Source organism: Brienomyrus brachyistius, chromosome 6 (assembly GCF_023856365.1).
Source record: "Brienomyrus brachyistius isolate T26 chromosome 6, BBRACH_0.4, whole genome shotgun sequence".
In the NCBI taxonomy this organism is placed as follows: Eukaryota; Metazoa; Chordata; class Actinopteri; order Osteoglossiformes; family Mormyridae; genus Brienomyrus; species Brienomyrus brachyistius.
Genome location: NC_064538.1, coordinates 5,521,140 through 5,543,792, shown reverse-complemented (window position 1 = coordinate 5,543,792; position 22,653 = coordinate 5,521,140). Strand labels below are relative to the sequence as shown.

Sequence of the window (22,653 nt, the reverse complement as noted above, 5' to 3'; positions counted from 1 at the left end):
GCAGCACAATAACAAGTGCATTCCTCCTGAAGGTTCCCGACTCACCTGCACATCTTCTTTACCTACCACTCCCCCCACCCTCCCCGCCACCCAGATGTAATGGGAGCTTTGGCCATGGACAGATAATGGATGTGGAGACGTCATATTCGGATTTCATTACCTGTGATCGGACGGGCCGCAGGAACGCGGTGCCTGACATTAAAGGAGACGGCGTTACCGTGGGCACGGGCGAGCTAACCAAAGACATGTCTGAGATGAAGCTGAAGTCAGAAGGTAAGTGCGTCAATGTGCATACCAGCCTCTAGGGCGGCGCTGCACCCTGGCTGCTCATTGTGGCCACAATACATAGGCATATACCTCGACTATGAGTCATCATATGGTACGGTTATGTAAGTGACGAGTGAAATAGTTCATTAATCATACTAGAGGACCCTTCCCTGTTCTCATTACATGCTGAAGTTGTATAGCGAGTGCTGAAGGATGAAAATGTACAGTACATACCTGAAATGGTCTGAAAGGTCCTGGATTGCGAGCTGATGTTCCCCTGGCCTCGCTGTGGTCACAGAGAAAGAAAGCATTTATTCAATGAAGGGGTTTTGAGGAGTGTTCAGTGAGAGAATGGTCATTTTTACTTTTTATCGCCCCCGGTTCCTTCATCATGCTACGAGAAGGTTTAGCACCTTTGCTAGCTGCTCATATCTATGATAGTGAGTCACATCAGAAATGGAAAGACAATGGCAGAGGGATAAAAAGGCCTTTCCTGCACTTATTCTTCTTGCTGCTCCATTTAAACTTTGCACAAAATGGAAGTAGAAATGATCGACAAACTATGTGGTACTGTTGCAGATTTTTTTTTCCCTCAAAAATTATAGTGTTTTTGTAAAATATTATAATAGTATTTTTGATACAGTATAATATCAGTTCTCAGTACAGCCAGCATGGTTGTTTGACATGCTTAGAGAGTGAGTTGTGGTATTTGAATGCCTGAAAAGAGCAGCTAAACTCTAAGCCAAAGGAATCATCCAGCATTTAATGCTGGTCCTGTTATTTTTCATATTATCTCCATTTTAGAGCAGAGAGCAAAGAAACTCTGGAGCACTGACCACAGAAACGTTTGTCATCCATTCAGTTCCGAAAAGCGCACGTGTTACGGTGGTGGAGTTTGTGAGGTTTCGTTTTGCCCGCTTTGGGGTTCATTTCAGTTTGACAACTACGTGAAGGACGACACTTCTCGTCTGGATAACTCTGGGGAGCTCTGAACCTTAATGGATTTTGAAAAGGTGGATGGATTGACCATGGAGAAAAATGTTAACTTTGAAATGTTCAGAATATCAAAGCAGGAATGTGATGCAGCCAAGTTATTAGTCATCATCAGCATCGCAGAATCTCTGCGTTCGAGCCGCTAAAGACCCTTCAGCATCTCACTGCATAACTAATCTTTAGTAATTATGTTGTTTATGTGGGGGGGGGGGGCATAAAGTGGAGTGACAGAGGACCTAAAAAAGTTAATTGGATTAGTCTCGTTGGGGGGGGGGGGGGACAATATGATATGATTTCATGGGGTCCAAAATCTTTATGCGTCTCCCTGTGTTTATGTATGTTTTGTATAGACTGAAGGGTGAATTCTACACTGAATCAGTTTCCCGGTTCTCACTCGCTTGTTTGTGCTGGCGGATGTATTCTTGTGTCTGTGACTCATTAAGACATCGGCAGTGAGGCCGTGTGGACTGCTGTGTTCTCAGAGGGGCGTGCTGATTCGTGTTTTTCAGAGGGGGAGGGCTCTGCTCAGACCCCGCCTGCGCAGGCCGACACTCCTGGGAACCGGGAAGCTCAAGCGGGTGGGAACCCCTCTTAGATGGAGACCTGCCCCTCACCCCCCCCCCCCCCCCACACACACACACACACACACACACCCTGAAGCCTTCTCAAGCCCACCCCCAGCAAGTCTTCGCCTCTCCTCCGGATACACGCTGCAGCCACAAAGCTTTGGGATGCCGCCCACACACAGCCCCCCCTTGTGGATTTATTTTGGTCCGACAGTCTTAGAACGCAGATGAAAAGTCCCTGGAAACACTACAAAAGCCAGCTCAGTCACTTTAAAAGATAAAAGGAAAGACCGAATGAAAAAAGCTAAAAAAAAAAATAAAAAAGCCAGTATGGTCCCAGCATTAAAAATGAGCTGCTCTAAACACCCTTTGAGAAACACAGAAGTCCGGCTCTTTTCTCTCCAGTTCCCATCTATTCATCACCCACAAGGAGTGTAACTTAATTGAACTGAACACTATCAATCACACAGATACCAAAAAAGACTTAAATCATTCCCGATTTTGTATGTCCCTTATGTATACACCTTCTATCTTACCTTGTTATGCTTCAGTATAAGTTGGTGGTAATTATTTGGGAATATTCATGTATGGGATAATATTTATTTTAAGCTTTTACCAGAGATGTTTCTATTAGGGTTTTAAGTAATAAAATTTGTAGATGTGTGTCCAAAGTATGTTGGAGTGTTGATTTGATTCCCGATCAAAATGCTTTTGTTACCTTTTTACGAACCGTGTTTTCATCCATGTTTGACAAAACGTTGTTTTTGACAACAGTGGAGCTCCCGTGGGTGTAGTTCCCTTGCCAACAACATGAGAGCTGTGTTTGATCCCACTCCAGCCACGGCCCTTAGGATTGCTGGTTTTTGTTCTAGCTGAGTTATCAATTACCAAAATAGGGTACTGATCCAACAAATTACAGATTTAACAGGAATCTGTTAGGAGAAGCGCACTGCTTAGTGAAATCAAGCTGAATCTGTATTAATTATTGAGGAAGGCTGTACGAATGTAATGGTATAGATTTAAATTTAGCAAGTAAGCTGTCGGTATTTCTCAGACCTGTGTATGATTTATGAATATATAGATTGGTGACAGTGCTAATGTGTTTTGATGAATTTTACAAGAGTGACATAAAAAAAAGCATTTTTAATAAGACAAACAGCTGTATTTTTTTCTAGTATCAACAAATGTGTTTGGTTTCACTGTAAGTCCAAAAGCTCTTAGTTCAATGACATTTAAGCTACACTGTTAGTTTGGGGGTTGGTTTTAGCGAATGGGTGAATTAGTGAGGAGCTCAGCGGAAACCGAGACCAGCAGGAGCTCAGGTCATGGCCCGAGAAGACGGCAGCTTGATACCCCAACTCACCTGATGCCATATTGAATGAATCGCAGGGACCCTCCCTTCAAAATGTGTTCAGAAACTGATCCCTGCCTCTGGTCCCAGAGTACTTGGGTTACTCTGCTGCTCCGTTCTGCTCCACTGTTCCATGGGTGGGGCTACTGGTGAGCAGGGCGTGGGCAGTGCCAACCCGAAGGGGATCGTCATGCCCACCCAAGTGGATCATCCACCCGTCCAACTTCCCCACCAAAGGACCAACCCAAGACCTCACAATTTGAGCACTGGTGACCACCAACATACCTAACATGGCCACCCAGGATGACATCCACCGGCACGTTTCACATCCATCTATCCATCCATCAATCCATCCATCCATCTTTTGCCTATGCCAGGGACCACATCATGTCAGGCAGGACAAACCCCAACTGGCTTCAGTCCTTGATTTCAACAGCATGTAGATGTTGGGAGGTGCATGGGGACATCTCATTGGTCTGCTTCATGCTGCCTTTCACTGCTGGAGGTGCAAACACATTAGCATGTGTTAGCGATGGTGCTCATGATGTGTGTAGAGATCAGAACTTACGCTGGAACCGAAATCGTTACAGGAGGTGTGAGGAACACATTACATTTACCCACCCATAGCAAACTACAGCTTTGTTTTTCATTCCCTGCATATTAGATTGACCCCCCCCCACCCAATGCATTCCAGATTGTTCTGAATGGAGCTGCTGTCAGATTGCTTTCATGTTTGCATATTTCATGTACATGATCTATAAAAAAGACAGTAATTGTGATCAGGTAAGTGTTCAAGCTGCAGTGAATATTATCACAACACTATTTTCAGATGCACTATTCAACTTTCAGTAATAGCATTTGAATTCTCTATCTATCTATCTATCTATCTATCTATCTATCTATCTATCTATCTATCTATCTATCTATCTATCTGTTCCAATCTTTATTTAGCCTTTCATTAAATCCTTCCTAGGACAGAAGACTGCACACCAAGTGAAAATTCTGATAAGAACAACACACAACACAGCAATTTATGATGAAAAAACATTTTATAACAGTGCATTGTCGCTTACATCCACAGGTGCACCAAAGTACGTCATAATTGCGGAACTTTTTCAAGCAGTAAACAAATCATTCCAGAATAAATCAAACTCAAAATAAATGCATTAGACAAAAAAGAAAAACATTACATGTGCATAGATCTACCTAAAAAGACACTTTTTTCAGTTATAAGACCACTTGAGCTGTAATCTATTTTGAAAAGATCACATAAGTGACAGCATATCGCCACCTACTGTAGATGTAAAGTACTACATAAAAACACTTTGGTACTGTAACCTGATGTATAATTCATATTTAAGCTCACATTTTTCATCTATATCTGTGTGTGTGTGTGTGTACTGCCCAGGTGTCTTTTAAATCTGTATTTGTTGATGTGGTTTCCATTTTGAATGCCATGCAGACTGTAATGAAGATGATTATTTCAGAAATACATTTTTTTTTTTTAGCTCAAAATGGCCGTTCTATAAGCTGGCATTTTAATGTTTTAAATGTTAACATTCCTGTCAGCAATCAGGAAAGTTCATGGGAGGATCATTTCGATGCAGCCAAAATTTCATTACTTCTTATTTAGTGAGTAACAAGTTAGTCAGAATCTTTCACTAGTTTCACAGGTGGTGATGCACCCCCCCCCCCCCCCCCCCCCCGTTCAGTGGAATGCATGTTTACCTGAGAAATCAGATGCAGATGGTCTCTGTGTATAATCGCTTTTATTTATATATATATATAAATAAAAGTAAAAATCACAACAGCCATCAGGCCACAGGGAATGTAATTGTTCTCCCCCCTGTTTAAATAAGAGGGAATTCTGTGCATCTCTGGCACAGTAAGAATGTCATGGCCAGATGAACTCTTCACTGAAGTGTAAACCGGACTGGAAGCCAGTAATTATACAGGCCTTGTGTCTTGTGCTGTCTGGGCTACACTGAAGCCCCTTTGTGATTCTGACTTAAAGAGTCATGCACCACTAATCACCATAATAAGGCTTTTCCCCCCACAAACACCTCACATTTCCTAAAGCCAGTATTTATGCCGCGAGCAGCAGCGAGCCACGCTTTCGCACAGACACACACAACCAAAAATATGATACGTATAATGTTATGCTTGTGATACTATAGTATTACATCACCACAATCACGGTTGGGAGATAGATGGATAACTTTATGTGATATGGTTTTTGATATTGTACAGACATCTTTACAAGATATTAGATTTTGTTTTCCTGTGTTGAAGTTTTACTAAGATGTACATTTGCAATATCCTGTGAAATGTTCTACCTGGTCTACGTTACATTTTTTGTGTTTGATCTAGTTATCTAATTACCAACAGATGGCCAAAAATCCAAATAATTTGATTTTGATTGATCGTTTTCTGAATAGCTAAAGTTAAAGTTGTGGCAAAAATATTGGTCAAATCAAGCACCATTTTGCAGCTGCAATTATGCAGATGAGCTGGATTATTGTCAAATAATGACTAATATATTAATTAGCGACAAGTTGCAGATTAATCTAGGCTACACTTGCAATTTCCATCACTGGTCAGCCGTCGGTTTTGGGCCTGGGTTTCATGAGGGAGCAGCCAGGGGGCTCTTATCATGAAAGTATTTATAAGGTATTTTTTAAATTGCTGTTCAAAAGCTGGTTCGCTCAATCATTCCATAGTCCTCGTACAAGAGATGTAGCAGCTCCTTCTTCTCTTTTTCTGGTAAGAAGCATGATTTGGCAGCATTTATATTCTGGAAGAAAAAAAAAACAAAATGGAAACAGGTCTTCATGTCTTACAATTCCCTGAAAGTTGTGTACAATGTCTGGGATCCGAAGACCCGCACAATGCACAATCGACCATGTCTTCTTACCACTCTCTTAAAGTCTTCTTCGGTAAAAGACATGCATTCCTTTGCGATCTGATAGTCAGTTTCCAAGGACGATTTTAATATTAAAGGGTCATCCGTGTTCAGAGAGAAATTGGCTTTATCTTCCTTAAACCTTTTGACGGAACACGGAAAAAGAAATCGGCATCAGCTCAGAATCTATCGCGATGCCTTTTCGCCATCATAACATAATTACTTAGAAGAAGTATAAAAAGTAGGATTTTAACTTGGTAACCTACCTGTTGAGAGGATGCTTTTTGAAGTCTGGGCCACATGCTCCTGTCATCTTACTAGAGTAAGGGCACATCTGAGGGTAAAACACATTCACATGTCAGGAACATACACCGTAAAAGCACTAAATGTATAAGAAATGCAATCTTTAGGGAAAACACGCGTGTTAGAAATCCATCCGGTCAACGTAAAAGAGGTTTGTTCATTTCTTAGGTGCTCAGTTTCTCATTTTTCTGCGCTAAAAGATAATCCATGCAATCTAGACTCTATAACAGGAATGACATTATGGTGTTTTGAGAATATTTAGACAAGTGTAACAGTCTTGTAAATCTACAAAGGGCAACTCAGGTTAACACAGTAAGGATGACTGTACACCATCAGAATGTAGAGGGACACGCTGATACTATCAGTGATAAAAACCGGAAAAATATGCAAAAAATGTGGCTCAGCTACATTGACCCTGTCCACCAGGGGGAGCTATTTACTCATCTGGTACAACTGCCAACCGCCTTTGTTTAATTACTCACTGTTGTACTTAATATATTGTTTTGTAATCTTCAGATCGGTCCTCTTTATTTATATTAAGCTAGTGTTTGTACTTTTGTGGTGCTGGCAACCATTCATGTCCTTCGCCACCACGCTAGCTGCTGGCTGGTTTTTGTGTTCGGTGAACTCATCACAGTCATAGTGGATGGTGTTATTTTTGCATGGTGCCTCTGTGGTAACACTGCAGCCTTCCATCTCCATGGCTGGGGGGTTTGAATGACTGTCTATGGGTGGAGTTCTCTGATTTTCTCCTTGCTTTCTATCTTTCGTCCTTCTGCAGTCTAAAAATATGGAGCCTGTGCTCTGTCTGCCCCCAGTGTCTTTATATTGTATGAGAGGTGGACGGATGCAGTGTAACAAAAAGATATGTTAATAACACACAGTTAATTACATTTACAAACAATCACACTCACCTCAAAATGCATTTCCGCCCCCAGAAGTGTTTGATACAGTTGCTGATCATCGATTGTGTGATAACCATGTCCAATCCTTTCTGCTTTCAGGACTTCTACAGCCTGGGTGTAAGTGAAGGGAGATTAAGCAATGACTGTAGGCATACAGTACTCTCTCAGGACATTTAGCGTTTGACGAGGTAATTTATCTCACTGAGAAATGGCATAAGTCAGAGGATCCATTCAGAGCTGCACCGTAAGACAAAAGGCCGTCTGAGAGTCTTCTGTTAGGCATTTTGTTAGGCTCAGCATAATTCTAACCCAGTCCCTTTGTAACATTCGTCTACGATGAATCTGCTGTGTATTTGCTGGTCATCTATTGATGCTGCTCCACCATTGTACAGTATATTGCTACCAAAGCAGCAATGCTCTGGGTAAACGTGTTGACCAAAGGTATAAAACACGACCGCGGAGAACTTACCTCCCTCACTACACTGGCTGGACCCCGCTTCTCCTGCGTGGACAGTGCGGTGAATCCCGCTTCTGACAGCTTCCTGTGCACAGCAAGTCCACAAAAACATGTCGATTTGCAGCATATTGATAGTAAGCCTCATAGGACTTAGGTTTCGTATGAAAATGAATGGCAAATGGAAGCGACTGACTCTTATTTTCAAGCCTGACCATATTCTTTCATAATCCTGTGGCTATTGTTTACTGTTCATTTCCTACTCTTTCCGGTACTTGTTTTCACAAGTGGCTAGGTTAAATCGAAACGCTGAACACCAGAAATATCCGAAAGCAACAGGAACTGCCCAGTTAGCTTAATTGAAGGCCTGACTGAACTCAGCAGCCCAGCTTTACAGACCACATCACATATCACAATTCATTACAGACCGAGGTTCCTGAAACTACCATGAAACCATAATTTAGAATCAGCAGGGGACAGACTGGATACTAGATAGGCTGGATACTATTTCAAAGGGTCTGTGAAAAATGTACTTATTTAAATCAAGTTATAAATATTTTTAATATGAGAAGCCATTTGCCTTATTTACAAACCTTAACTTCAGATCAACAGGTCAGTAGATTGGGTCAGTATTATTTAAAAAACATGAAAGGTTAGACAATGAAATTCCATTTGGAAAAAGGAAAGTGCAGCTTTGATCCGTCAGTCGCAGGCTGTGCAGTCCCCACCGGGGGGCGGAGCTACATCTGCTCTCAGACTCATCCGATCTAATACGATTACGTAATTTAATGAAATAAAGCTTCTTTCTCTCAGTGGTGTTTAGCTGCTTAGAATGGAAAGATGCAGCATAACCAAGTAAAGTTGTAGATGAATCAGTGACTCGGTTTACATCATGTGGGACGCGGAGTCTGTCTGAGCCTCGGGAGGACGTGACGGCGAACAGACAAGCTGTTTTTCTTGGCACTCGTTTTGCAAATGATTCAGGCAGATGTTACACATCTGCGTGCAGAATTCTCTAAATAAAGGCAGTTGCCAGGCAAATCAGAGTTTACGTGTGGATGTTCTCTCCTGAGATGTATGTAATACCTATAAACATCTATGCACCCAAGGGACACTTCTAAGTAAATGACTGAGACAATGGATTATCCTCATGCTTAGGCTTCGGTGCGTCCCTGCGGTTTGGAACATCTCTCAGATGCTTATGGGTGTTTTATAAACCCGATAAAACCAGCTCTGGATGCTTCTTGCCTGAAGTCATATTTGGTCCAGCGGTTGTACCTTGTGTTGCACAGCTCAGCGTTCTTGTGATGTAAACCTCCCTGAGACACCATAATATGCTTATTATATTAATCTTTGACATTTCTAAGCATTTCAAGTTCAACTTCATATATCTGCTTGGAGATCTGGTTCTCGGATAGGCTATGACCACATAACCCCTTGATTTTATTAAAACAGGCTCACTTTTTCTATATAGTATAATGTTAGCCTGCCAGGGGGATGGGGGGCGGGGGGGGGGGGGGGGGGGGGGGGCATTGAGCTGCCAGTTGACCATGCAGCGGCAGAAATTTTTCTTCTCCCAACTCAGGGGTTTTTGGCTCCTACCCTCCATTGTCTTCTGCTGTCCTTCTATATTACACACAATGCTGTAGTAGTAGATTGCCGTACATTCTGGTCAAATGCCTTGAGGCGACTCGGTTATGAATGGCGCTAATAGATTAAACTGAATTCAACTGGCGCTTTCTCAGAAACGGAGTTGTCTGTGTCTTTCTGTGTTTGAACGCAGTCTGGTTTCTCTCACGTGTACCAGAAGCTTTCAATAGGCTGATGAGTAGCTCAGTTAACTATGGCCATTGGCAAATATCCTGTAGATACGTTGGATTTAGCCTCAAACTAACCCCGAATCTCAGTGAAATAGGTAACCGACAGCCATATAATAAATAATTAAGCTGGTAATAAATTCATTTTACATGGACTCAGTATTCCCATAATTGAGGTGATTAAGATCAGTCAAGTGCTGTACTTTTACCTAGTTATCTGAGAAAGGGACCAATGATGCCTCACCTATGAACGACATTCCATTCTGACCTCTCCCTTAACCCTGCTCATTGGACATTGGACAGATTTGTGAGGTAAATGTAAAACAATGTCAATAAAGAATCTGATTCTTGCATCAGCAAGTTCCCCTTCCAACTCTAGTGACTCTGGCATCAACGACACCACAGGCTGGAACATTTCGATTCGGCATGCAAAGAACTGGCCTCATCTTGAGAATTATCTCCATGGAAACCCTGCTCCAGGACCTAATCCCCTATTGTTCCCGGATGACCTTCCCGAATGTGGAGTCGGATTCCTTCAGTTACGATGCAGCGTCAGATCCCATTGTGGCTTCCAGGTTAGAGCGTTTCCCTTCTGATCAGCCAGTCTCTGGTTCAGACCTACCAACCAGCAACCTCTTCATTGCCTAACAGTCATCTACCCCCACGCCCTTCGCAAACACCACCATAAATGGAAGAAGCTCTCAACACTGGAAAAAGTCAACATTCAAAAGGTCGAAATGACTGTATGAAAACCCCAGCTTTCAACCTACAACCTTTCAGTTCTGAAAATGACGCAGTATTATAGTATCATTTGCTTTGGCACACTTCTCAAATGACAAATTACGTTAACATTAACGTTAATGGTATATGATGGTAAGCAACAAGTGCAATCCCCACACCATAACATCACTTCTGCACAGCGGAACATCATTTCTCATTGCTTCACACAAATTTCCCAATGTATTAGCATGTCTACGCAAGTGGTTTTGTATAATTGTCATCATTTGGCACAGTGTGATCAGTTAGATTGTGTGGTTTCCCACTGGAATAATTTTATGCCTAAAACTATAAAGTGCAGCATCGTTATATTTTTTTGGTTCCCAAAGTATCTGGTTTTGTTGTAATTTTGTTGTTCTTGTGTTTTTGCTGCGTGACTTTTTTTGTTTGCTATTGAACTGTGTCTTGAGATCCGCAAAATCTTTCCAGTGAACTTTACACACTGTAATTAGAGCCTTACAATGCTGAAACTGGTAATCAGTATCAGTTTCCTAAAGAAAACCTATTGTTCAGGGACATTGAGAAAGTAGGAAACAATTATTCAGAATTTTGGAGCTCAGGAGCAGACGTACACTGACAGTTTGATGATATATCTAAGCATTTTGACTCTCAAATGCTGAAGGTAATTTTCATTTTGGTGGGAGACTAATTCATTGATAGAATTATTTGCTTTTGAGACATTATTTAATTGTTTTTGGTGATTTACAGCTCTGTGCAGCTAAACCATAGTGCATAAACTGTTTTGATAAATGCTTTTGTAGCCATGAGAATGTTACGTGTTTCATTTAAATGTGCCAAAGCAGTCAAGAAAAAGTGTAATAATGGATTTATTACAGTTAAAATTGTAACACATTTACTCCCTGGCAATTATTTTAACCAACATAAATACTCATCTCAGTAAATATGCGCATTTCTGTTCTCCATCCCAGTTGTCCATCAATTGACTTTGTTACATTTTTGCCCTTTTGAAAATCTGAAAATGACTGGCTGCTAAAATTAATAGATTTGGGAGAAAATAATGTAGCAATTATAATGATGTCAATTACATTAAAGTTAAAGCATAGATTATTCTAGGCCAGTGTTTCCCAGTCCAGTCCCTGGGGACCCCTAGACAGTCAAGGCCTGTTTGGGAGGGAGCAAGGGAGCAAAAACATGGCCTGTTTGGGAGGGAGCAAAAACATGGCATGTTTGGGAGGGAGCAAAAACATGGCCTGTTTGGGAGGGAGCAAAAACATGGCCTGTTTGGGAGGGAGCAAAAACATGGCATGTTTGGGAGGGAGGAAAAACATGGCCTGTTTGGGGGGGAGGAAAAACATGGCCTGTTTGGGGGTCTCTGAGGACTATATTGGGAAACACTGTCCTAGGCTATTGTCCAGAGGCCCGGCAAACATAAGGAAAAATGGAAAGCTTATTCAAACCGATGACACCTTCTGATGTCAGCCCAGGACCCTCAGATAAGGACCCTCAGGACCCTCAGCAAACAGCATAGAAAATGGCATCAAATAAATAAATAGATTAGATATACAGATAAATAGATAAACAGACAAACAGACAGATGGAGTGTAATGCAGAAGCAGGAAAGTAGCTTTAGCTGAGCTTTTCTTACCTCATATGCCTTCCTGTGCCCTGAGTTGGCCTCACAGTTCAAGGACTCATCACCAGCCAGGTCAATTGCTACCACTCCGTCATTGCGGTACTTCTTACACATCTCAATCACTTCCATGGACCAATCTGCAATCACAAATCCATAAAGCACCAGCATGAAGTCATGATCACAGGCAGCAGGCAAGTTCACATTCAGCACTTCTGCCTAAATTTCTCCTTATAATATTCAAAATGATAAATTAAAAAATTTAAAGCACATTGAATTTTAGTAACTAAACGTTGAGAGTTTTTTGATTGCTTTGGCACATTTCATGAAACATATTTAACACTCTCAGGATTGAAAGAGCACTTCTCAAAACACTGCGGTTTAGCTGTAAAAGCCGGTAATTTACCCAAAACAATCAACTAATGTCTCAAAAGCAAATGATTCCACCACTGAATTAGTCAGCGCCACCAAAATAAAAAGTACAATCTGCATCATTTTAACCACGAGACTCAAGATGCTTAGATATATTGCAAATGTGCGCGTATGTTCCTGAGCTCCACAGTTCCTAATAATAGTCAATTCCCACTTTCTCATTGTCACTGACTGATCATTCTTCTATAGCAAACTGATACTTATTCATGGCAAAGACTAATTTCAGCCTTGTTCAGCTCCATATTACAGTATGCAAAGTTTACTGTTGAAAGAAAGCACTAGCACACATTTTTCAAATCTCCAGGCCCTGTACAAGAGGGAACAAAAAAGGTATAAAAACAGCCAAATGGGAACAGAAGAATACAGAACAGCAACACAATCGCATATTACGGAAACCATAGACACAACAACAGTGTATCACTGCACTTTAAGGAATATATCTTTGAAAGCTTGGTTAGCAGTTTTGCACGTCATGGCTATCACAATGATCACGTAGATGTACATTTGTTACAACGGGAAACTACATAATCCGTTTTGACTAATACCACAAAAGCAACTGAAGATTGTGCCGAATGATGACAATTGTACAAGACTAAAACTTTTAGAAATTTTTGTGTGAAACAATGAGATGAAGTGTAATTGTGGTTTGGGGATCACACAAGCTGTTTTGCAAATGTTAATTGTCATTTAAGAAATGTGACAGAATCGAGAAAATCTGTAATTCACTACATGGAAAACAAAGCTCTACATTTATTTTCTGGTCTCCTGTATACTCTGCATACAGACGTAATACGTCTTTGTCAAAACTCTATATTTGCCAAAATATTCATTCTGCTGATGTTGAAGTAAAGCACAGAAGAAAATGATGCAATTTAAATGCATAAAAAAGCACCAGTTAAGGCCCCCAGAGCCTTGAGAGCAAAAGGGAGTGTGTAGCATGAAAAGAACTTAAAAACAAGCGAGCCAGTGATTTGTACCAAACAAAATACCCCATTCACTAAAGGCAACACAAGAAAGAAAAGTCTATGCCTACAGGCAGTGAGGGGCTTGCGACTATCCCAAAAGTCAACCACTATGAGAATATGAGGTGTGAATGAAACCAGGAGGTGCCCATCAATGAGGGGTAACTGTGCCATTCATCAAATTTACAAGAAATTAACCATATTTGGATGTTTGGAGCTACAGTCTACTGTGTGTCCACCATGGATTTAGATGTTTGTGACACTTGTGGAGTGGGTGTAACCTAAAGAGGCAGAGGAGATATACAGCCGTCGTTATCTAACTGACAGCCAGGACAGATGGTGAGGAGGGGGTCTTAAATGATTAACAGATGATGCAGATGGGAAGGGGGGGGTAGCTGGGCATTACTTGGCATGTGCCGCATACAGCACAGAATGGACCTGGCTTTGATTCCGAAGGCCGCCTCCCCCTCTTTGAGGCCCTGGTTAACTAGACGGACAACTTCATCGGGCGTCAGGTCCCCCCTGCAAGCAGAAGCAGAAGGCCAGCTGTCAGTGGGGGATGTCTGACGATCGCGGCTTTTACCTCGAGGTCATGAAGCAGCGCTTTGCACACTGACTGACTTTCCGTAACGTCAAGAACATTCATGTAAAAAAATTATTACATTAAGCAGTTAGTGGCAAAATAACTGAGGGCTGCTGTTTTGTAAATTACATACAGACCACTTACTGCTTTTGGTTCCACGGTATTGGTTCCACACCAGAGTTGGCCAGGAGGTGGGGGCTGTACCTCACCTCCACATAAACCACGCCCTCCTTGGCTTTCGTCTCCACAAACTCATATGCTACTCTTTTAACAGCTTCCCTGTCTCCACTGTAGGGGTAGAAACGGGTTAAGGAATCACTCACAAATTCATATTTCTTAATAAAACATCATCAAGATTAAAACCGGCAAACATTGTAAGTGTGGAATGGGCTCCTCTCCAGGGTCCTCATCCCTGCCCGCCAATTACCTTGGGAGACGGACGGATGAACTGATGAGGAATTTAACAAAACTACTGTAGCTGCTGAACTAATTAATGACCTTTATAATATAAACAGAACTAATGAAACAGAACTAGCTTTAGTATTTTGTTAAAGGTTTTGAAAAAGCTGAATAATGTATCCCAACAAGTTTAGTCCATTAAATATGACCAATTATTGTGTAACTGACTTGGGAGGCCTAAACCACACTAAAGTCGGTCCCAGTAAAGACCAGTGCTGCTGTCGACTGAAATACATTTATGAATGGAGGGGTAACCAAACTGACAGAACCTGAACACAACGACATTGTCTTCAGAGTGGCAGCCTGCTGCAAGAGGCCAGTATGAAACGCTTAACCCACCATGACCCAAAGCAAACGCCAGTACGCTGGGGTGATGTGAGTTAAGCACGCTTAGTATCTGGAGTGAAATAAAAAGCTCCAAGGAATTAGCATGAGGTTTTAGTGCTCAGCACGTGGGGGTGACTAGCCTTTACGCAGTAGCTTCAAGGGGAACTGATCCAAAGACGCAACACCATACCAACGAAACCAAAACACGTCTGTCATCTGTGTTTATGAAAGCAGAAACCATTCCAAAGATAGTGTGCATTTCAGCCAGCGGAGATAAGGAAAATAAGCTTTTTTGCTTTGACGTAACAGAAAACAATAACATAGCTTCCACCCAACACTGAAGTATACTATCATCTGCACTACTCGATCACCAAGCATGACGAACCTGCATCATCTGTCAGAAACCTCCAGATAAGGCAGCACCAACCTAGCTAATCTAGATCAATCTTGCACGACTTAGAAAACATAAAATATTGGCAGGGAAAAAAAAGTAAGATACAGACCCCTCCCCAAAAATATTTCAGCACTGTTCGCTCCATTAGGAATGTGAGAGCATTTTGCCAGTTTAAATATCACACCAGTGCTGGACATACTGGACAGTAACTGCTGCTACCGCTGTCTACTGCAATCATTTCTGAACACTGCAGTTAGCTCAGCTTGCTGTTTACTGCCTGTTGCTCCGGTTTCCTGTTGTGTGGAAGCCTGTGGTCCGAAAGGGTCAGGGTTACGAGCGAGAGACTCACGCGATGATATGCATGTACTTTTCGAACTTGGACAGGAACTCGGTGAGAGAGGAGGGCTTGCACATCGTGCACTCTTCCCGAAATTCATTCTCGGCGGTGTCGGGTTGGATGAGGCCCCGTCTCCTACAATGGGGGCCGTCGGGATGGATAGTGGTCAAATGAGAAAATAGGACCATCTAAGACCCTACAGCTTATTTTTTCAGAGCAGCTAATTTTTAACAACACCCATGCATATCTACACATTTATGGAGTTTAATATATTAGGCAATTCCACGCAAAAGTCAATGCAATGTCACACCCATAATGCAATAAAATGCTATGCATTTCTAATATGCAAATATATATTTGAGTTTTGAGGATTTGTCCATATTCAACCTAAGAATTTACATTAAGAGATATGCAAAGTGACTCACTGATAATAATCTCTAAGGCATTATTTGTTTGCCAACATGAGTCCAAATGTTACATCCATAATGCTGGAATTGCGTATAAGGAACATTCTTACTTAAGCATAATTATATGTTCAAAGAGTTTGTGCTGTAAGTTGTGCAAGCAACATTTTCCACTTACTTTGCCACATCCAAAATGGTGGACAACTTGAAGGCGCCATCTAGGTGTACATGTAACTCAACCTGGCGGGATAAAGACCCACAGAACAATCACACAAAACGTTTCAGTTGTGGGCTGGCGGGTTGCCTCGCAGCTGGTGTAAGCTCAGTCTCAGGATGCAAGCCAAACACAAACGATAGACACACTGGAATGCAACACTAAACGCCCTCTAACTGCATACATACACATATCATGAGCTGGCAAAACAAACACTGCAATAAATTAAACTGAAACAAATAATTTTGGTAAAAATATTTATGTCTGTAAACCATACTCCTGGTTCTAATAAACATAGATCAACACAGTTCTATTGTATAACTGATAATAATGTTGTCCTGATTTCAGGAAGGATCTGGATTTAATCAAACGTGGGAGACGGTTTTTGAAACGCTTTTGCAAACATAATTTCCAAGCATAAAAGTCTTCCTGGCTGTTGAGCTTCCAGAAGAGAGGCCTGAAGGTTTGTGGAGATGTTGTGTAAGACCTACATCTGGTCCCATCTAGCATGGGACCCACATTACTGAATACCAGCCAATGAAATGGGTGGGGATGCCACAAGAGGTTGCGTGAGAAGATAATGGCCAAGGCTGTGCTCTCGTATGTGAGTTAGTATGACAGATGAACAGATGTTCCAGCCAAAAAATGTTCTTCCCTCATACATCACCTGGTGACAAAGTGACAAAGACATTCATATAGTACAGTTGAAGAACAATAATTATTCATTTAATTTTTTCTTCAAACTGATCAATGTTTCCCAATTTCAATGTTTGCTATAATTTTCTGCCGATACTTTCACATATTGCTCTCATCTCATGGGCTCATGGGTCCTACTCTAACTGACATGTGATTGGTTACATGTAAGTGGGAGGGGCCCATTTTCTTTTTGGATATGGGCTAGTTGCACAATAGTCACATGTACCCATTGCTGTAATTTTGTCTGATACGTTGTAAATGCTCTCTATGGCTGCTTATTGATGGGATAAGCATCGACACACCTTCCAGGTCAATAAAACAGGTTGTGCAGGAAACCAGACTACCATGGAGCAGACCATGGGTAATTCATCCTGAATGTCTTTAGCGGGTAACCCAGTTCACTTACATTTTGCTACCTTAAATCCAACAAGTTATCCAGCTATGTAAGAAATCCTGCTTCTTGATACAGACTCCAAGACAACAGCGGCACAGGAGGCGAGACACAGGTGGCTGAAGCATGACAAGCAGTGGCGGATTAACGAATTCAGGGTCCCTCAGGCTACACTTTCATAATAATATAAATAATATAACAACTAAGTATCCATCCATCCATCCATCCATCCATCCATCCATTTTCCAAACCGCTCATCCTACTGGGTCGCGGGGGGTCTGGAGCCTTTCCCAGAAGCAATGGGCACAAGGCAAGGAACAACCCAGGATAGGGGGCCAGCCCATAGCAGGGCACACCCACACACCATTCACTCTCACACCATTCACTCACACATGCACACCTATGGGCAATTTAGCAACTCCAATTAGCCTCAGCATGTTTTTTGGACTGTGGGGGGAAACCGGAGTACCCGGAGGAAACCCCACGACGACATGGGGAGAACATGCAAACTCCACACACATGTGACCCAGGCGGAGATTCGAACCCGGGTCCCAGAGGCGTGAGGCAACAGTGCTAACCACTGCACCAAAACTATTAAATACTACTAGCTATGAAATAATTATAACAAATTCAAAGAGGATGTGAGACTGTATGAAAGGACAACTGGCAACCTTCCACTTTCACATCAGTCATGTGCAGCAGCCAGAATGAGCCCAACAGAGACCCCGTTAAATAAACACGCCTCAATAGCCGTAACCTTAGCACGTTACACTCTGACCCAGTGCATGTCAACTGCAACCACAATGTGCTCTAAAAACACATTTACCACACACATAAGACCTTTTACAAAGAGGGGCAGCTTCCAAGATAATATAAAACAAGTTCTTACTATTAGAATGTCTTCTTCCATGCATTTTTGATAAAGACAGACTTGTGCCACAGAAACTACTGATGTAGACTATTCTACATCTACACCAGAAAAAGCACACGGTATAGAAAGAGCACTAAAAGAGAGATATATTTAGAATTGGTCTCCCCATTCAGTGTGGACCAATCACCATCTCCCAAACAATTCAACAACCAATAACTGATCACTTCTAATAATAATAATAATATCTAGAAGGCGAATAGAGGCCCCTGATCTCTCTGGGCCCCTAGGCTGTAGCCTAGGCAAGCCTGTCCATCAATCTAGGCCTGATCACAAAGCATCAAACATAGATTTGTCCTTTTTACAAAGCAGACGACTAAAACCCACAGAGGGTTTGGAACAGATCCTTGATGTCCATGTGAAGGGCAGTTGTTTTCTGCATGCTTGATTATTTACACACAAACACTACAAAAATTAACTAAAGGGCCCAATACATTGTGGAAAACAAAAGGACCAGAAAGAGACCACTAAACAAAACAATCATTTAGAAAAAAATACAGTGATCCCCCGCCTTAAGGCCTTAAAATACCCACTCACTTTACCAGCGATAGGTGAAAATCTGTGATATAGAAAGACCATGCATATAAATAAACATTTTTTATAGTTTAAGCCGTAAAATACCCCTCCCACACGTTTAAAACAAATGTTTTAAATGAGGTTCTAAACCATCATCCTGGTTGCCTGCCAACAGCTAATTCTGAACTGAACATCATAAATGCCGGACATAAAACTTCATTGTGAATCGGGGGAAAGGCCTCCACTGTAGCTTTTAACGACGTCAAAATAAAAAATGGGAATGGCGGAAGATCCCGTATTTCCTACTATGTCAGCATCTTCGAAAGAAGGTTCAGAATTTTACTAAGTACACTTAAATATCCGCATTTGGACTAATGCTGCTCCGTTATCTTTTGGTTACCAACTACTTTGTGGTCAAAATCATCAAGTAGTATCCAGGATGTTGAAATGCTTACTGAGAACTTTACGAACTGCAAAATACCACGAGATGGACACACCAGAAACCAAAAATGAAGAAAGACTGAAGAAAAGAGGATATAATACATCTTGTATACATCTTTCTTTCTTTCTAAAACAATTTTGTGAACCAAAAATGTCAAAAGTACTTCTAGCATTGAAACTGGTCATTTTACAGAATGCATTAAAAAAAATTTAAATACAGTCATTTCAATAATTATTCCATTGTTTTTAAATGGCAAACATGCATGTTCATTTCAAAATGATGAAATTATCAAAAAAATCATTTAATTAGTAAACACGATTATAGATCTTTTGCAACATGAGCAATACGTAAACATGTAAACATTAATATGTAGCTTTAATGACCCAAACAAAAAATGCCAATATTATTACATTTTAGTCATAAAAAAACTTGTCTAAAGAACTAAACCAAAGGAAAACTGATAAGCTCATCCAATTACACATCAGTGTAGATAACTTCCCCGCTGTTGTAGTCAGCATAATGTCATAATGAAAGCATTTGGAGAGTCAACATGTTCTCTCTCTGGTTCGGAAGCCTATCACGAGATAACGACCTATCAGATATCAGTTTTCTGGCAGGCTCCCTCTCCATGCTGACTAAGTGTTTGGTGCCTCCAAAGGTCAACTCCGTGCTCTTTCTCTGAAGAGACAAGACACACTAGGCTGTTGTAATGTGCACTAGCCTCAGACACGATATGGACTTCTTGACTTCCTGCTTTTTTTTTTTTTTCTTGCACCGTCCAAAAACTTATCCTTCACAACAGGGGATGGAGTTTAATAAAAGCAGCCTGAAGAAGTTTGGTGTCTCTAAAAGCCAGAGGCAGATACAAAGGAGAATATTTACCCTTCACAGATGCACCTGCACAGGTGCTGGCAACAAAGTCTAACTCCACTGCCTTACATATTGTGTACACAATCACCACTATCAAAACATCAAAACAGCTCTCAAAAACAAGCGCGCAGAGCAAAACACCTGCACCAGAATGCAGAACGTACAGCCTTACGGAAGTGTACAATATTCAAGCATATAAGTACAGTTATAGTGTCGAGCTGAAACTGTGCCCAGATGATTAACCTACTTTGACTATATACGTATTTGTACCCTCCCCACCCCCAGTCAATAATTTTTACCGTCGAGCACCTGCCCCTCAAAAGATAATTACACTATGGACAAATGCATCTGTTCAATAAATATATTTCAAATTAAATATAAATGTTATTTAACAGGATACACTCTGTTTTTCACTATTCCTACCAATTGACAAGCAAAACCTAAAATGACACCAACATATACTAAAAACAGGAATAATATGATAAATAGGTTTGTTTACACCGGCACCACCACAAACACATGAGGAATACGCTGCGTTATGACGTCACGACGGCTGTGACGTCCTTAAGCGACGGGATTTTTTCAGATCATTTATAATTTTACGGGACTGGCGTCATATATGCGGTCCGTCATTGACCGAAATGTCGTTATGGACAGCACAAGACTATATAATTGGCTCGCTCATAAACAAAACTAAAACGATATTTTCGCTTTTCTCCTTTTTACGTAAAAGTGAAAATGCACTTTGAAACAGGTGCCAGCGTAGGTCTTTGGTAAAGTCGAACAGGCATAAAGCAAACGTCGCTGAAGGGGGGGGGGGACACCTGTACTTCGTTACTCAGTAGCTTTTGTATAATTTGACTAGTGACTGACGTATGACAAACTTATGACAGACAAATCCAGTAACATCCATGTTACTGAAAGAAATTGTCCAAATACCTGCTATCAAGTGCATTAATTGTTTTTCTGACGGTCTTTTAAATGATATTGTAATATATTTCTCATATATTGGTATACTTTGATACCGCTGAAAAAAAACCTTTTCAAAGTGCATTAAGCATATATATGCATGTATTTCTCGTGCGTCATCAGTCATTTTATGATCGTTAACATTAGTTCGTTTTGGGTCTTTGTTGGGACGCAGCAGATTGCAGCTCCGCCGATAGACATATTTTTTACACCCTTCATCATTCATAAACACTAGCAAAACTATCGGTGCCTAGTAAATGAAGTAGGCTACGGTAACACTACGAATGAAACAGGTGAACTGCTTGCAAAAAAACAGGTCTAATCACTGATGTTAATTTAATGCAATATTCTTCAATTTAATGCAATTATTCTTCAACTAATCGTCGATTGTACTGTTCTGCATAAACACAGGAGGAAGACGGAAGTAAAATAATACTTTTTGCTACATATGGATCTTTTAAAAACATCTACAAGGGCTGTACGATTCACACGTTTAGTGTGTGTTTTTATGGAGACTTCGATCGGCGCGCCATACCACCAAGTTATTACCGTTACTCTCCATGCAAATTAAGTTAAACCTATTGTCTTCTCTTGCTGGAGCATTAGCAGCAACACGGGTATTATTGTACAACAAAAACGAGAACAACAGAACTACAACCAGCAACCGCCACATTTTGATAAAATTCGCAGTAAGAAAACAAGGACATCCTTGTTTTTAACTGCAGTTAAGTTTTTATAAAAGTATATTTATGTGATGAGGATCATTCTGCACTTCAGCTTACAAGTGATTTCATGAATATATAATTCAGATGCTTGATGAGAAGAATCGTTAACAACAGCCTGTAGATTCATGAACCTCAGGCGTGACCGTTTTATAAAATGTATTACGGCAACTACTCCCGACATAAGACTAAGTTACTGCATGATCTTGCAAGTTTTAACTGGAGACGTTTCAGCTTTTCTTACCTTGGCCTTGTTAAACGTATCTCTTTCGTACTGCTTATCCATAATAGAAGTTGTAAAACAGACGTCGACTTCGATCAGTGAAGAGGCTGAAAGGCGACTCGGATCACACACACACACTCCCTTTCTACATATATCTCCACATATCCCGCCTCTGCACTGTATAACGAAAGTACTTTGCAGATAAGTGTTTAACGAAGAAACTCGGTGTAGTACTTCGGCAGGTTTAAGCCACATGCCCTAAACGAGTTAATCTTAATCTCATTATTCCTTTTGAGAAACAAGATGGTACTATAACCATGGTATCATTCTTTGTCTGCGAGTAAAACGTGTTTCCTTAAGGAGCGTCACATAATGTGTAGTTTTACGAACTGTCCTAACGTCTTCTGCATGGTTTAGTTTATTTTGTGTCACCAATATATTTCTCTAATAACTCTCTGTTTGTATGGAAATAAAGTTTTTGGGTGCCCGCGTTGAGACTGTTATTTTTTCAGTCGGACTAGAGCATGACGTGGTGGTGTCTCTATAGCATACAGACAACAGCAACGTTTAATTCATGCTGTGATCGTGGCTTGCATTACATAAATTACATGATGTTAGACTTGGGATTGTATAATTGCACTGTAAAAGTTTTCTTTTCCCGTTTGGATACCCCATTCATACAGGCAATGCAGTCTGGTGTTAACAGATTCACAATAACTGACAAAAATAAAGTAAAAATATCTTATATTTATATGATGTGGAGACTTAATTGCTTGCTGGGGGGAGCACACTCTTATATCCAGTCATTAACAGGACTATAATTGGCATCCAATAAACACCAAACCTATTTGGGAAACA

The 22,653-nt window shown here is 41.0% G+C and overlaps 2 protein-coding genes across 4 annotated transcripts in view; one reads left to right on the top strand and one right to left on the bottom strand.

Moving 5' to 3' along the window:
- pkig (protein kinase (cAMP-dependent, catalytic) inhibitor gamma) overlaps nucleotides 1-4,680 on the top strand; it is a 28,151-nt gene extending 23,471 nt beyond the window's left edge. For all 3 annotated transcript variants that reach the window (XM_049017163.1, XM_049017164.1, XM_049017165.1), the window contains exons 2-3: nucleotides 95-273; nucleotides 1,770-4,680. In XM_049017163.1, coding sequence (XP_048873120.1) covers nucleotides 126-273; nucleotides 1,770-1,855 — 234 coding nt within the window. In that variant the 5' untranslated portion in view covers nucleotides 95-125 and the 3' untranslated portion in view covers nucleotides 1,856-4,680. The remainder of the gene's footprint in view (nucleotides 1-94; nucleotides 274-1,769) is intronic.
- A 1,471-nt stretch (nucleotides 4,681-6,151) lies between these two features.
- Nucleotides 6,152-22,250, bottom strand: ada (adenosine deaminase). The gene is made up of 10 exons (XM_049017159.1): nucleotides 21,817-22,250; nucleotides 16,003-16,064; nucleotides 15,433-15,555; nucleotides 14,048-14,191; nucleotides 13,727-13,842; nucleotides 11,942-12,066; nucleotides 7,757-7,829; nucleotides 7,297-7,398; nucleotides 6,346-6,413; nucleotides 6,152-6,221 (listed from the first exon to the last, which is right to left on the bottom strand). The coding sequence occupies exons 1-8, from the start codon at nucleotides 22,048-22,050 to the stop codon at nucleotides 7,343-7,345; spliced, it is 933 nt and encodes a 310-aa protein (XP_048873116.1). The 5' UTR covers nucleotides 22,051-22,250; the 3' UTR covers nucleotides 6,152-6,221; nucleotides 6,346-6,413; nucleotides 7,297-7,342.
- Between the last annotated feature and the right edge of the window lie 403 nt (nucleotides 22,251-22,653).

What these genes read in the sequence shown, in the direction of transcription:
- ada (XM_049017159.1), bottom strand. Translation starts at nt 22,050, where the DNA reads ATGTGGCTTAAACCTGCCGAAGTACTACACCGAGTTTCTTCGTTAAAC. An exon ending in ACCATTTTGGATGTGGCAAA is followed by an intron (nt 15,556 to 16,002) that starts GTAAGTGGAAAA and finishes CCCCCATTGTAG; the next exon opens with GAGACGGGGCCTCATCCAAC. An exon ending in GGCACAGGAAGGCATATGAG is followed by an intron (nt 7,830 to 11,941) that starts GTAAGAAAAGCT and finishes TGCTGTGCACAG; the next exon opens with GAAGCTGTCAGAAGCGGGAT.